The sequence below is a fragment of the Acomys minous genome, assembly GCF_964271855.1.
Source record: "Acomys minous genome assembly, chromosome: 3".
NCBI classification, from domain to species: domain Eukaryota; kingdom Metazoa; phylum Chordata; class Mammalia; order Rodentia; family Muridae; genus Acomys; species Acomys minous.
In genome coordinates this window covers 26,036,868-26,052,099 of record NC_140485.1, presented here as the reverse complement: position 1 = coordinate 26,052,099, position 15,232 = coordinate 26,036,868, and the positions used below count along the sequence as shown (strand labels likewise).

Below are 15,232 nucleotides of genomic sequence, written 5' to 3'. Positions count from 1 at the left end.
GCAAGCCAGATCTAGCCTGTGAATTCTTAAGCAGACTGAAATGGCAGAACACAGCAGTTAGTTCATCAGACTCTGGGAGCATATTTAGGTTTTATTGTACAGAGACTTGAGCGTTCTGGGTATGAAGTGACCATCAGAACATAAATGCTACCTAGAAGTTTCTTAGCTGTGTCCTCAGCAAGCCAGGGAGTTAATTGTTCACCAAGAATTGTGAGACTCGAGTTGATTTTCCTCAAACACACTAGAGTAATTCATTCGTTTTTATGATTCCCAGGAGCATGCTTGGGATTGTGGGCAAATAGTTACAGCACATAAAACCTGGAGCTGACCCAGGCTGCAGACGTGTGACCCCGCCTCAGTGGAGGTGGCCCAGGGAAGGTCTTTGGGGGTGTGTTTATATGTGAAGAATCATGACATGCCCCAGGGTGGGGGCGGGAGGAGGAGGTGGTGGAGATGTGTTGGGATATGCTACAGGAAGGCTGTCTAGTGGAGGGTGGAAGGAGCCAGGATTGAGAGATATTAGCGCCCTCTGGCAGGAAGGTAAGAAACAACAGCTTTTAAAAGCAGCCATGACTACAGAATCATCCCTAGATATCGACAACGACTTCCTATTATATCTGTGATAATACCGATATTCATTCTTGTTCTGGACTGTTCCAAATGTATCCTTTAGCAACTGTATATCTATATACTCCCTAATCAGCTTTGGTAACCTATGTATGTGAAACAGTTGTAAGTAACCTCTAAGTGTTTTTCTTTCCTCTGACCATAATTAATTCTAAAAAAAAAAAAAATAATAAAATAAATAAAGACTATGGGAGTGTGCATAGATATACTGGTGGGAGAAAAAGGAAGATGCAGAGGATTGACAGTGATCCTTTACAGCTTCCGGTGAGGAAGGCATTCCCCACCCCCTTCTTTTCACTCGCAGATGAGGAATCTGAGGCTAAGGGAACGGTAGCTTAACCGTGGCTAGCCCACTGCCGGTTACTCTTCGGTTGAAAGTTCTAGAAAACTTCTCAAGTGAATGTAAAGCAAAACTGAAGGCAATCACTTGCAGATACGGGATCCCCGTGAATCCCTGGGTAGGAGCAATGTTCTCTGGCAGGCTGGGTCTCTGCTCTGTCTGTCGGATGTACAGGGCTCTCCTGTTAGATGCACACCATGTGTCTCTGGTCTTTCTCATGCCAGCTCCACTGAGTGTCTTCAGCATGGTGTCCTGCTTGTTGGTCTGTCTCTTGGGACAGACAGGATAGTCCTCAGTTTTTCAGCACACAGTTTCTGTGCTACCAAAGGGCAATTCTGTTTCTTCTCCTCCCTGATGCTCATGTGTCCCCTCTCTGCTCCCATCTCTCTGCCCAAGAGTTTCCTAAAAGCAACACTGATTGACGAGGAAGCATAAAACACACCCCACCTCACGGAACTTCCTGGAAGGAATTGTGTTGCCCGGTTATAGAACCTTTTCTCTTAACAGTGGCTTTTAAGCACAAGGCTATTTACTCAGTTACAACCCTGTGAATGAAGTAAGAAAGGTGGGACAGAACCCAGGCCTTAAGTATTCCAAAGTTCATGCTTTTAATGCCTTACTTTACTGCCTCGCCAAGACTGCCCAGCCTGAGAGGGTAATCTTAGTCTTTTGTTATTGGCATCATGGATGAGAGAGGCTCTTGGTCCTCCCTGAAGGCAGTTGTGGCTAGCATCCTGTCATCATTCTGAAGGTGGGAGGAACTGTGTCCCAACTGCAGCCTCATGTCAGGGAGGTGGGGGCGGGTTCTCCTAGGCTGAGCCCATTCTGCAGCTTGACAGGCGACCTCGGGGGCCACACTGTGGTCTGAGCTCCTCAGTCACCTGTCTGTTCCATGTGAAAGTGCAGGGGGAGCTGATGCCCCCGTGATGTCTGAGGGGCTGGAGAGATGGCAAAGAGCAAGGGCTCTGAAACACTGTGACAGGTTTTTTTTGAAAAAATATGTATATTTGCTTTCATCTCTGATAAGTGGTAAATTTATATGTATATTAAAAAGAAATGCCCTTATTTCTTTTAAATTTTGTTAATTAGCATGCATAATTGTGGTTTTCATAGTAACTTCCTGTGTGTTTGCACATCCTGCCCCACATTAGTAGGCCCCTTCCTTCCCTTAAATACTTCTTCCTTAGGCTTTCATGTCCTCTGTATTCAATTATTTCCCTTTTCCTCCATTTTCCTCTTCCTTTCCTCTTATGGTTTGCTTTCCATTTCCTGGGTGTACACACACACACACACATATACACACAGACACATGTTTATACTATACATCTAAAAATCTATAATATGCATATGAGAAAATATATTATTTTCTTTTCTGAGTTTGGCGTATTTTGCTAAGTATAATGATCCACAGTTATGTTAATTTTTCTACAAATGTCATGATTTAATTTTTCCTTATGTCAGAGCCGAGTTTTATTATCTATCTTACACTTTGTATCTGTCCTTTCAAAAGCAAATCTCTGTGTGTTTGGTTGCAGATTAAAGGACTACCTGAAGGTTTTGCTTATCCCAAAATAGGGTCCAATTATTCAGTAAAGACAGTGGAGAAGACGTGGAAGGCCCTGCAGGACTTCAAGGAGGGCAATGCCATCTTCACCTTCCCAAACACTCCGGTGAAGTGTGCTGGTGCGCCCCAGAAGATCATGTACCTATCAGAAGCTTACTTCAGGAAGGTGTGTCTCCTCTCAAGGGCAAGACAACAAAGGGCAGGTGCCACCAACTGAACACCTGCTGCAAGCCCACTTTTATCCCTGTCATACGACCTTTATATTTCTAAAAGTCTTGTTCCATGTGTTCACAGGGACACAGCTGCAAAGAGATCACTCACCATGCATACTCTCACAAAGCTATTCTCATAGATTAGAAAAGAGATTTATGTACACTTAAAAAAATATGCTCATAACCATACTGTATACATAAAGTATTCCATTTTATTAAATAGTCCTGTGATATATTTTAAAACTGTATAAAAGTTCACTGGCAAACTATGTTACTGATAGTTTAAATACTTTAATATCTGTAGTTAAGCAATTAATTACAAATATATGTGTATACACACACACACACACACACACACACACACACACACACACACACCCACACACACTCAATTGCTTTCACTCAGGCTCAAGATCATGAGCATTCTCTGGCTTTTGATACCTGTTTTTGCAATAAATAAAATGCCAATTTTTAAGGGCAAAAATGTTCTCATAGAATTCCAGGGCTTTTGTAAAGAGGGTTTTTTGTTTGTTTGTTTGTTTGTTTGTTTTTGTTTTATTTGCAATGAAGGCCAGGGAGGTTTGCCCAAAGACCTTCTACGTGAGAGCAGATGACTGCCCGTGGCATACACACACCGGGCATCAGGTAGTGGGGGCTGTTTCTGCCCTTTAGTGAGACACGCACGACATTTGGTTCGCCGAGGCATGGTTTGGCTGGAGCTGTGGCAGGACCCAAAGCGACTTGCGCTTCCGTTGAAGGACAGGAAGGGAGAAAGGGTGGGAGGATGACCTGAGGATTGCGGACTGTGTTCTTGGAACCCAGGACAAGGCCTGTGCTCCCCTGAGCTCTGTAAACTACCGTGGTCCCGTGAGGTGGCGAGTTAAGACGCAGCTACCGTGATTGCTTCTGATGCCCAGGAAGTTCATTCCAGCTTACAGGGGGTTGGTACAAAAAGTTCTGTCACCTTAACCTGTGATAAAACGCTGACAAGAGCTCTACTGAGAGTTTTAATTCTGGTCTGGATGAAAAAAAGAAACGAGAAACAAAATGGTGGCTAGAGTAATTGTCCGGCTTTTCTCTTTCTTTTTTCTTAGACTGGAAAGCGGCCGAAGGCTAATATCATCTTCAACACAGCTCTCGGCACAATTTTTGGAGTTAAGAAGTACGCAGATGCCTTGCAGGAGATCATCCGGGAGAGGAACCTCACTGTCAACTATAAACACAACCTTATTGAAGTCCGAGCTGACAAACAGGAGGCTGTTTTTGAGAACCTGGACAAACCGGGGGAGACACACGTGATTCCAGTGAGTGGCAGGTTAAGCGGCCAGCCTGGAGCTTATCTGACACAGAGGCCCCTCCTCCTGCACGGCTTTACTGCTTGTTGGAGAAGGCTGATGTCGGGGAATCCTTAGGAAAGGGAACTGAAAAGGGCAAGATGGCAGAGCAAGGAAGGCTTATGTGAGCTGTGATGTCATTTTTTTTTTTTGTGTGTGGGAGTCTTATTTCTTTATTTCACTTCATTTTTATTGCCTGGAGAGTTTAGGGAGTATATCCTCAAATGCAAGGCCCTGAGTGTGGTGGCGCACGCCTTTAATCCCAGCACTTGGGAGGCAGAGGCAGGTCGATCTCTGTGAGCTTGAGGCTAGCCTGGTCTACAAAGTGAGTTTAGGACAGCCAAGGGTATACAGAGATATCCTGTTTTGAAAAACAAAACAAAACAAAAACCAACCAACCAACTGAAAAAAAAAAAACCCAAAACCAAAACCAAAAAAAAAAAAACCCCAAAAACCCACCAAACCAAACCAACCAACCAACCAACCAACCAACCATCAAACGAACCAAACAGAAACAACAAAATGCAAGGCTCCATGAGTGTCTCAATCCTTGGTGTGTGAGAAAGAGCCCGGCTAGAGAACGGGAAGGCAGCTGCGCCTGACTCAAGGCAGACAGAGGTGTTTTTCATCTGTGGAGGAAATGGTCTTTACACATCTTTCACCTGCGCAAACACCCAGCCCTTAAATTTCTTCCCAAGGGACTTGGCAGAGCTACCGCCTTCCTTGGAAAGATTCCAGCCTGTGTTGTGTGCTCTTGGTCTTGAGTGCCTGTGTCTTTTCCCACAAAGTGGGAATCCTGCTTTTGCGGAGGAATTAGGAAACTTACGCAAGAGATGCAGTGGTATTGGAGAACATTTGTTTATGTCATTCTGGCAGGAGCTATCAGCAATAGCAAAGCCTGACATGGCTCACGTTGTACTCTGTAGTTAGTGATGAAGGGCTCCATAAAAAGGAATTTTGAATGAACCAAAGATTAGTCTTCTAAACATCAAAAATTTAAATGAGAACTTTTTAAGCTTAAGTTCTTTCTAAAACCCACTGCACCCATGCTTTTTGTTCTTAAACAGAATACATTAAATATTATTAAAAGTGTTACCAGTGGCTCAGGGGCATACTTCAAAAATCTTTTATTTGAAGTATTCCCAGACTTAGAGAAGTTATAAAAACAAAAACAGCACAAGTAAAACTGTGTATGCCTATAGCTAAAGTAAAATTGTGTATGCCTATAGCTAGATTCATGTACAGAATCTTAGAGCAGTTGCTTTAGCTTTCTTATTTGATTTCCCTTCAGTCTCTATTTCTGTTAATTTTCCTAAATACAGGTTCCCTTCATCAAGCATTATTCTCCTTATCTCTAGATAATTTTTCTACATACACTTCCTAAGATAAGGTTGTGTTCTTATGTAACCACTGTAGTTAGTCAGTCTGGTAAATTTGGCACATGCATGATATTTTTAATCTACTACATGTATACAATTTTGTTGATCAGCCCAGTAGCTTCCGTGGCATTCTTCCATCTCTATACAGTTAGTCTGATGGCTTGTTAGCCTCCTTTAATCTGAGGGCATTTCCACAGTTTTTTTGTTATTTTATGTGACTCTGACATTTTGGAACGACACAAACTTCTTCCCTGCACTTTCTCAAAACCAGAATGTTCCTCATTTCTGGTGATGAGTTTGGCTTTATGGGCATTGCATAGCAACCTGGAAGTCCAGAGGATCATATTTGCAAGCATATGGGGTCCCCACTCCTACCTACTTAATTACTGTTCTCTTTCTCCTTGGCTAATAAGAACGTCTTTGGAGAGAGAGAGTTTCAGGTCATGCGGTTGTACCCTCTGTTCTTTAAAGTTTCAGTCAGACTTAGCGTCCACTGACCATGCACATCTACTTTGCTTTCCCTGTGATGATTACAAAAGGATTTTTCTTTTGGCTCCAGAATTTCATCCACAGTAAGTGGGAAGCACTTGGCATCTTATCAGCAAGTGGCTTTCCTTTTATATTTATCAATTAATTACTCATTTTCTCCAAATGTTTTTATCATTCATTAATGCTCTTATCATTCTTGTTGTTGTTGTCCAGTTGTCCCGGATTTGGTCAGAAGCCCCTTCAAACTGGCTTCTGTGTCCTTGTGACATACTTCTTCTCTCTAGCACTTTGCTGCTGTCATACTCTGCCCGTGCTCATCTTGGCTCTGCCTGGCCCAGATCAGGGTCCTCGCTTTGAACAACAGCTCTCATGCGGCTGTGTGCTGAGTCCACTGGAGTGTTTGTCTGGGTACTAGTTATCATTTCACACGAGTTATTGGTGATGTTGGCGTTTGCTTTCCAGTGTGTCAGCGTGTAAGAAAGTTGTGAGTTTTGGAAGGTCCTTCCATCTTCAGGTTTTTTCTTTTTTCAAGACAGGGTCTCTCTGTGTAGCCTTGGCTGTCCTGGACTCACTTTGTAGACCAGGCTGGACTGGAACTCACATTGGTCTGCCTGCCTCTGCCTCCCGAGTGCTGGGATTAAAGGCATGCACCACCAGGCCTGGTCTCCCACCTCCAGCTTTTTAAAGTTGCTGCTCCTGATTTTTTTTTTTTCTTTCCTGGAAAACAAGTGAGCAAAACTTGCAAATTTTATGCAAAGTAGAAATGAATGGGCTGTGAGTTGGTGACTGCCCAAAGCAAACTCCTGTGTGAAAAATGTGTGCCTGAGCAAAGGAAAGTCATTTTTTTATTTTTTAAAAATGTGGTTTCCAGCTGTGCTCTGGGGAGTTGAGGGAGAGGCCTGGATGAATGAGTGAATTTTTTAAAAACCAAATGTCGGCGCCGCACCGTCCAGTGGAAATAAGACTTCTTCTTGAGATCTTTACTCAGGATTAAGCTCAGTGGGAAGGGCCCCGAAGAAGAGAAGGGCCAAGCTTAAGTACAACTCAAGGGCCAATCAGCTCATGCCAGGTGCCACCTCCTCATAGGTCCGCGTCAGAGCAGGACTGCTCGTCATCAGATCAGCCTTTTGCCATATAAGGACTTGTTTATCTTAGAGAGCGCTTGCTGTCGGGATGGCGGAAGGCAGAAGCCTGCGCCATGTTAAGGCGTGGCACCTCGCAGCTCTCCACAACCAAATTTGTAAATTAGGAAGATCTTTGTGTCATCCTTGAGCGATAAGATTTCAGGTCAGATATTTCAATTTGCTCTTAGAATATGAATATCAAAAAACTCACTGAAGGCTCTTACGTAGCTGCTACCAGTGCTGGAATCACCCAGGGAGCTTTTAACATGTGCTGATTTCTGGGTGTCTATAACTAACATGGATTTCAATTAATTGGCCTGGAGTATGGACGGAGGATGGCTGAAGACTGAGTTTCAACAGTTATCCTAATGACTCTCAAGTTTGCCTAAGACTGAGAACAGCCATGTAGGGACTTGAATATATCCTAAAGCCTAGCAAGTGTGTGAATTGGTCTATGTTTCTCCCAACAGACCTGGTGTCAGGGACTCCTATCCTCAAAAGACCCACCCCCAAGGGTATAATGATCAAGAACAATAACCATTTTCAACACTTGCCGGAGGTTAAATAAGCCTACCACCGACAGAGAGTTTGAATAAGTGTAAATCAGCTTTTTGATCTCTGGCCCCTCAGTGATTATTGAGTCCCAGCGAAGACACTGGATACAAGGGGCTGTGGACTATGACAAGGTTGAGACGGCTTTAGTACGTTAGCATTTTTGTCCCAATGAAAATGAATGTTTGAGTAAATGCATTCTGAAGTAGACCTGACAGCACATTGCAGTTGCTACATGGAATTGTAAAATAAAATGCATAAAAGGCTTGACCTGCAAAAAGTGGAAGGGTACTATATAAATAAAAGGTTGAAGGAATGAATAAAAACCTTAGCACAGGATCACCAGGACAACTTTTGTTTGCATGTTTGGGAAAAGAAAGCCTATCTCTATGTTCAACACTCCAAATAAATCTAATGCTAGACAAGATCCCCTTTTTCTTTCTTTCTTTTTTTTTTTTAAGATCCCCTTTTTCTTCTCCAAGGTGTCAGAGAATTGTATCCCTCGGTTTGCCATCTCATGTTGGTAGCTGACACCTTTCTTTATGTTTTGAGAGCTGGGTCCTATTTGGGAATGATGCTCATATCAGTTCTTAGCATGATCTTTACAAGTTTCATAGACTGTAAACATCTCCTTCCAGGATACAACTGAGGAACCAAGCCCAGATAGTATTAAGCTGACAGTTGAGGGTCAGAGAAAGATGAACAATATATGAATAATATATCCACAATTTTTAGGAAAAATGGTAACACCAGGGGAGTATTTCGGAATATTAGTGAAGTGAACCTCAGAATATTGGGCTCCCCCATCTTTTCTGTTGAAGGGACTTGGGCTCAGTATAGGCAGACCATAGCAACCCGAGAGGACAGCTGTTTGGTTTCTCATCATCCTCCACATATGGTCTTGGATAGATTGATATAATCACTAGTGCGTAATGCTCCCTGCACTAATTATGATGTGCAAAGTGAGGAAGACAAAAAGCTTTTGGGCTATAGACACACTGACAAGATGTGCATTTGGACGCTCTTGTTTTGCACAGTATGAAATGCTTCATGTCACACCACCTATGAGCGCACCAGATGTCCTCAAGACGAGTCCCGTGGCTGATTCTGCTGGCTGGGTGGACGTGGATAAAGAAACTCTGCAGCATAAGAAATACCCGAATGTGTTCGGCATCGGGGACTGCACCAACCTTCCAACTTCAAAGACCGCTGCTGCAGTAGGTAGGAAAACCAGCTCTGATTCTTCTCTCAAACCGATGGCTCCTCAAAGTACCATAAAAACAAGAGCAGAAATTTAGCATACACTTTCATAATTTAATAATTCTAATAATATTCTATCTATAATGGGGGTGGGGAATGGAAACTTTTGTGAGCTAAAAGTAACTTTGGCTTCCCCAAGGCGGAACCATGTCATCAATGAAGCAGATGTTGTATGAAGAAGAAAGTAGCTCTTCAGGGCTTTGCAGAAATACCAAAACCATGTGTCCCCAGCTGTCACAGAGACTGTTCTCAGGACAAGAATGACCGGAAAGAGGGTGGCACTTTCCCAGCTCTCTAACTCCTGCCCCTTTTCTGATCGCCATGCATACATCTCTGGTACTCTTGGTCCTTGATGCCAGCCAGGCAGGTTGGCTGTTTTTCTCTTGCCTAAAACACTGCGAAGCTAAGGAGGCATCTGTTTCCCTAGGAAAACACATGCAAGTCAATGAAAGCTTGCAGACCAGAAAATTGTTCTGTATAGACAAGCACAGTGGAGCATGCACTGATTGGTGCACGATTAAGGCCTCGGCCTGGAAAACTAAATTCCTTTACTTAGGTGTTCTGCACTAGCGGTGATGGGAGAAGTGCCTTTTAGATTTTGTTCTCTACAGAGAGGAGCTGTCTTCTGCGGAGGCCATAAAACATGGAGCTCCCGGCTGATGGGGCGATAGTGCTTTGTGTGAATTGCACAACTTTCTGTGAGACCTACCAAATGTTTTCATTATCAATGATATCTATTTCTCATCTCTTTAATTTCAAAAATCTCAACTAATGTAAAATTTGAAAAAAAATGCTTATTTGATTTACTAGTCTTTATACTTTTTTTTGAGTCATTTGAAAGTAGTTGAGGCATCATGATAATTTGCCTTAAATAATTTTACCTGCCTTTCCTAGAAATTCCATATTCCTCCCCATTTACAGGATCGACCTTTAACACGACTTTTAATCTTTTATAATTAGACCATTTCATGTGCATATTTTCTAAAAGCATCCTTTGTAGCTTGTGAGGTGGTTAAGGTGGGACGTGCTTGCTGTGTTTTTCTACCACAAAAACATATTTCAAAATGTGATTACATTTATTTATCTGTTTATGGGCATGCACTCCTTAGCATTTGCTCTTTCCATCCAGCATGTGGGTTCCAGGGATTGAACTCAGCTCCTCATTCTTGGTAGCAAGCACCTTTGCCTGCTGAGTCATTAGCACTTTTTTTTCGGGGGGTGGTGGTAATTGATGGATAGTGTGTGAGGCAATGTTTTTAATTTATACCCATACTTTATGCAATTCTGTGCTGGAAATACTGGTCCAAGAGGTCAGACTGCTTGGCTTTTAGCCTATTCCAGACAAAGAAATAGTAGCTCAATGCTTCCGCTACAGTTTTAAGTATGACTGAACAAAAGTTACCAAGTGAAGCATCACTCCTAGCCCTGCCATCCTTCTGGCCGGCATCTCCACTTCTCAGCCATGCAAACAGCATCCCCATTGTTTTTACATCTGCCTTTTTACAACCTCGTTTTATTACGTGATTGCTTCAGAGCTCACTGGAAAGCCTCACGTAGACTTGAGTTGTTTTCACTCATCTTATTTTTACAGCACTGCAGTGAATGCTCATCGTTGTCACCTCACATGAATATTTGCTGTGTCTTTAGTGTCTAAGTGACAACGACTCCAGCTTTCCCTAAGCATTTCTCCCTATCCCGAGCTCCCTGAATGTCTCATGCAATGCCTGCAGCATATCCCTGCTTGGGCTTACTTGCCTTCCAGCCTCTGTCTAGACTACTGTGAGCCACGTTGGATGTGGCTTCTCCATGGCTTATGCCTCTTTCTTAGCTTCTCTGCCAAAAGACTCTTGGGCAAAACAAGGAGATTGCAATAGAGGGAAGAAACACAGTTAGAGGCTGCCCACACCCACACCCTCTTTCAACCTTGCTGTTGGATGTGACTGCTTCCAGGCCAGTCTTTCTGCAGTGACACCAAGAGCCAGGTTCACTCCTTTGCCACTGAGCTTGGCACTCTGTGCCAGGGGTCGCCTCATGTGTTCTCAGCGTAGTTTCCAAGCTCTTTATACTCTCAGTGATATTGAATTTCCTAAACGGGGCAGAATATTTGCAGATGTTTCTTTGTCAGTAATGGAGACAGCCATTTAATAGTTTCATTCAGTTGTTCACTTTTAGAGCAAACAAAATCATCTTATTTTATTTGAGTGCTAGTAAACTACAGATTTCAGGCAAAATTTGTCTGTGACCTATCTTTGACTAGCTGGTTAAGAGTGTTTTTGTTTTTGTTTTGTTTTGTTTTGTTTTTTGCAGGTAAACATTTGTTCAGTTCAATGGTATCCCATTGCTCTACTGTTGAGAACTAGTAGACCTACGTAATAAATATTCTTTGAGTTGTCTCAATAAAGTTGTCTCAATGAAAACATTTCCAGTTTTGTGGAAATGTTTTTTTCTCTCTACTCTTGCCATCTCTCTCTCTCTCTCTCTCTCTCTCTCTCTCTCCACATATACATGCACAAATACATCTGTAAAAACACACACACACATACACAATCTATCATCTGTCTATCTATCTATCTATCTATCTATCTATCTATCTATCTATCATCTATCTATCTGGTTTGGCCTCAGCCAGGCAATACTGTAAAGAAGAAAGCTCAGTATTTGTCTTAGTGGATATGGCTGGGGCTACCAATCTAGGATGTGAACAGAAATACAAGGTGCCATGACAAAACTGAGAGCTGCCAACACCCAGGAGTAGAGGGAATGGAATTTGGGTAGGGGCTACCCTTGCCATCATGTTAGAGAGACCTGGGTCATTCATTTAAAACTAATAGTTATAGCTGTGTCTTTGATGAGTTGAGGGGCCCCTTCTGATGGTCAGAACTTCAAGTAAAAGGAAGCGCCATGCCCTACTCACAGTCTAGAGGGGTGCAGATGGAATCATCACTAATTTATTTATATTAGTGTTATATGAAAATGAATTTTCATGGAAAACTTGATGCTCAGACTTCCCATTCTCTTATAGCTGCCCAGTCAGGAATCCTTGATAGAACAATTTCTCTGATTATGAAGAATCAAACACCCACAAAAAAGGTTTGTATGCCTGAATGAATTGCTGCCTCACTTACTGCTTTCCCTTCTGTATGAAGGTAGTGCTCTTCCATAATTCTGGCACTTTTTAATTGGTTTATTCAATACGGGGACTTTAATTTTTGTATTTAGTATTATTTTCATTACATAACTTTTATTTTTATGGTCCACCCCCACTAGAAAACACACACACACACACACACACACACACACACACACACACACACATACACACACACACACACACACACACACAGAGAGAGGGAGAGAGAGAGAGAGAGAGAGAGAGAGAGAGAGAGAGAGAGAGAGAGAGAAATTACAGTCATTCAGAAAATAACAAATTATAAAGTTTTTTATTTAATGCCATGGCAGAAAGTACTTTCTTGCTCATTCTCACAATTTCAGTATGATGGCTACACCTCGTGTCCACTGGTGACTGGCTACAACCGTGTGATTCTTGCCGAGTTTGACTACGCAGCTCAGCCCCTGGAAACCTTCCCTTTCGATCAGAGTAAAGAACGACTTTCCATGTACCTCATGAAAGCTGACATGATGCCTTTCCTGTATTGGAATATGATGCTAAGGTGGGTGTCTCATCAGGTGCCTGTGCAGTGGGCACCAGCTTGTGCAGCCGGGGCAGGGGGCGCTATTTCAGAGGGTCCCTCCAGCCTCCACCCAGAGCAAGACTTGCTAATGAGGCCTATTCCACTGTGCCACTTCTCAAGAATTTGTGGTTAGTCCGTGGGAAAGAGGGCTGCCCTAGGTAAGGGGAAAGCTCACAATGTTTCCCACTTGTCAGGGGAAGTGCCCACTCTTCTCCTCATTATTGGGAGGAACCAAGTCTTCTGTTTCCATTCTCTAATCCTCTTTTTGTTGTTTTTAGATAAATTAGGTAAATAATAACACTAATGATAATACTGTAATAAAAATCCTTTTCACATGCCAAGTACTTTCTCATCTGCTACCTTCCTTTGGTTGTATTATGTTTGAGAAAATTAATAGTAATTAAGAGAAGAGAGATACACTCCAGTTCTGACCTACTTTTGAATAGTGTTCCTAGCAATTATTAGCCAAGCAAGTCAATAAGACGATGTTTAGTTTATTCTCTGAAAAATGAAATTAACATTACGGGGAGATAATACACTCAGAGGCAGGCAATGGTAGGTATTCAACTGGTAGACAAATTAGTAACTCCTTCTCCTTGGCTTAAGAAAAAAAGTATTGCTTGACTTTTCTAGACCCATATGAGATTGATAAATCAGTATATCTACAGCAGTGATCCTTAGCCAGGATGACCTGGGGGACATTTGTCAGGATTTGGAAACACTTTTGGTTGTCAGAAAGATGCTGTTGAGATCCAGTGAGCAGAGGTGTAAGATACTGCAGTGTACAAAGCAGTCTCCATGGTAGGAACCAGCAGGTCCTAAGTGTCAGTAAGGCTGAGAGACCCTGCCCTCCTTTGAAGTCACGAGGTGAAGTAAAGCAGATAGCAGTGCGCACATAACAGCAGCGTTACGGGTGTCGGCCGAGTTGATTCGGCATGCTTGGCTCACACAGCAAGCTTGGGGTGATAAGCATGCCCAGTTGGCTGCTTGTCACCTCACCTCCTTTGTCTCTCTGTGCTGGTTTCTTACAGAGGCTACTGGGGAGGTCCAGCCTTTTTGCGAAAGCTGTTTCATCTGGGCATGAGTTAAAGATGGCTTGGAGCCTGCTCTTCTTGGATGGCTTCTGGACCAACATGGCAGTTGCTGATTGATGGTGGCGCACCTGAAGGACTCAGAGGACTTCCTCGCTCTGGAAAGAGTTTCTTACTGGAGATGGTGACCTTTCAAGACCTCTGAGTAACTCTCATGCGGACAGCCCAGAATGGGCTTGATTCCTTGGAAATATTAAAATGAAATAACAGACTTCTATTTTCTAAATAAAACTCGATCATTGTTTGACTTGTATGAGGAAATATCTTGGCTAGTAGGAAGAGGAGGCTTGTAGCACTTGGGAGAAGAAGCTGGTGTCGGGGGTGACAGCATTCTTGTCCACCTGGTGTGTTCAACTTACAGCTGGCATTGCTTTACAGAGCCTGAGTCACTGAACAGAGTGATCCCTGGACAGCATTTCAAAGTCTGTGTTGCAGCTCCACACACTGCTGCTTAGAACTCCTGCTGCAGGAGATCCGAGAGCCCAGATGCCGCCCCCACTGGGTGCCTCAACACTGTTTGAGCCGAGTTTGCGCTTTCCCAGCCAGTGACAGGCGCTGTGGCTTACTAATGTCTGTCAATTCCTTTGGAGATAGGCTCCGTTACTGAGCAGTTTTGGCTCTGAGAGCTCCATCAGTCTGGCTGAATCTAAGGCTCCCCCTTTCTCTCTCTTTAGGGGTACCACCAACATTACAGTTTGCAGGTCCATCTTACCCTCTTCACCTTCCTTCTCTAAGCTGCAGGCTGTTTCCTCTTCTGAATTTCTTAAGCTAATTCTTTCATGGTACCCACGTTTCCCAGAGAACTTACACATACACAGTAACGTTGGATTTGACTAATCCCAGCAGGTATGGTGAGGACTGGAGCAATTCAACCCCAGTTTGACCAATAAAATGTGGAGTGAGTTTGCAATGGGGACAGTTCCAGTTTTTGTGAAGCTCAATAGCAGCTCCAAAATAATTTTCTCCCAATCAGTTGATTGTAGAAGTTTAGTTTTAGTCAATCTAGAGTCCCCCCAAACCCAACCCCTGAAACAGGGTTTCTCTGTGTAGCCTTGGCTGTACTGGGCTCGCTTTGTAGATCAGGCTGGCCTTGAACTCACAGTGATTCACCTGCCTGTGCCTCCCTGAGTGCTGGGATTACAGGTGTGCGCCACGCCCCTCTCCAGCTCAGTCTAGAATTTTAAAGACATGCATATTTCATATTCACAAATGCCTTCGATTTTATAGCACTTTAGAATTCAAACCCTTTTATGTGTTGCCAAGTCTCTCAGGACTCCTGGTGTTCTCCTTATGACTCTAGAAAAGCTATTCAGACATTAATTCATTAAACAATTATTTACCGGAACACTTACTAACTGCTAAGTACTATTTTCGGGCTGGGGGACACAGTGAGGAACCAGGATGATGAGGACTCGGCTCTTATCCTGTGGCCCTTGTGATAGCTTCTTTCCTGGGCTGGGAGGGAGCTTGCTAAGTTAGACTTGGCTTGGCTTGGGAGGACGCTTTCCTTCTGACTCTGTGGGAGAGGCAAACACCACCCTAGCAGCAGGCCCTCAGCTGATGGAAGA

General features: G+C 43.3%; 1 protein-coding gene across 2 annotated transcripts in view; it reads left to right on the top strand.

The window, feature by feature from the left end:
- SQOR (sulfide quinone oxidoreductase) overlaps nt 1–13,911 on the top strand; it is a 40,761-nt gene extending 26,850 nt beyond the window's left edge. For both annotated transcript variants that reach the window (XM_084776542.1, XM_084776543.1), the window contains 6 exons: nt 2,503–2,697; nt 3,838–4,047; nt 8,659–8,842; nt 11,904–11,971; nt 12,374–12,552; nt 13,605–13,911. In XM_084776542.1, coding sequence (XP_084632668.1) covers nt 2,503–2,697; nt 3,838–4,047; nt 8,659–8,842; nt 11,904–11,971; nt 12,374–12,552; nt 13,605–13,662 — 894 coding nt within the window. In that variant the 3' untranslated portion in view covers nt 13,663–13,911. The remainder of the gene's footprint in view (nt 1–2,502; nt 2,698–3,837; nt 4,048–8,658; nt 8,843–11,903; nt 11,972–12,373; nt 12,553–13,604) is intronic.
- The last annotated feature ends 1,321 nt before the right edge of the window (nt 13,912–15,232 follow it).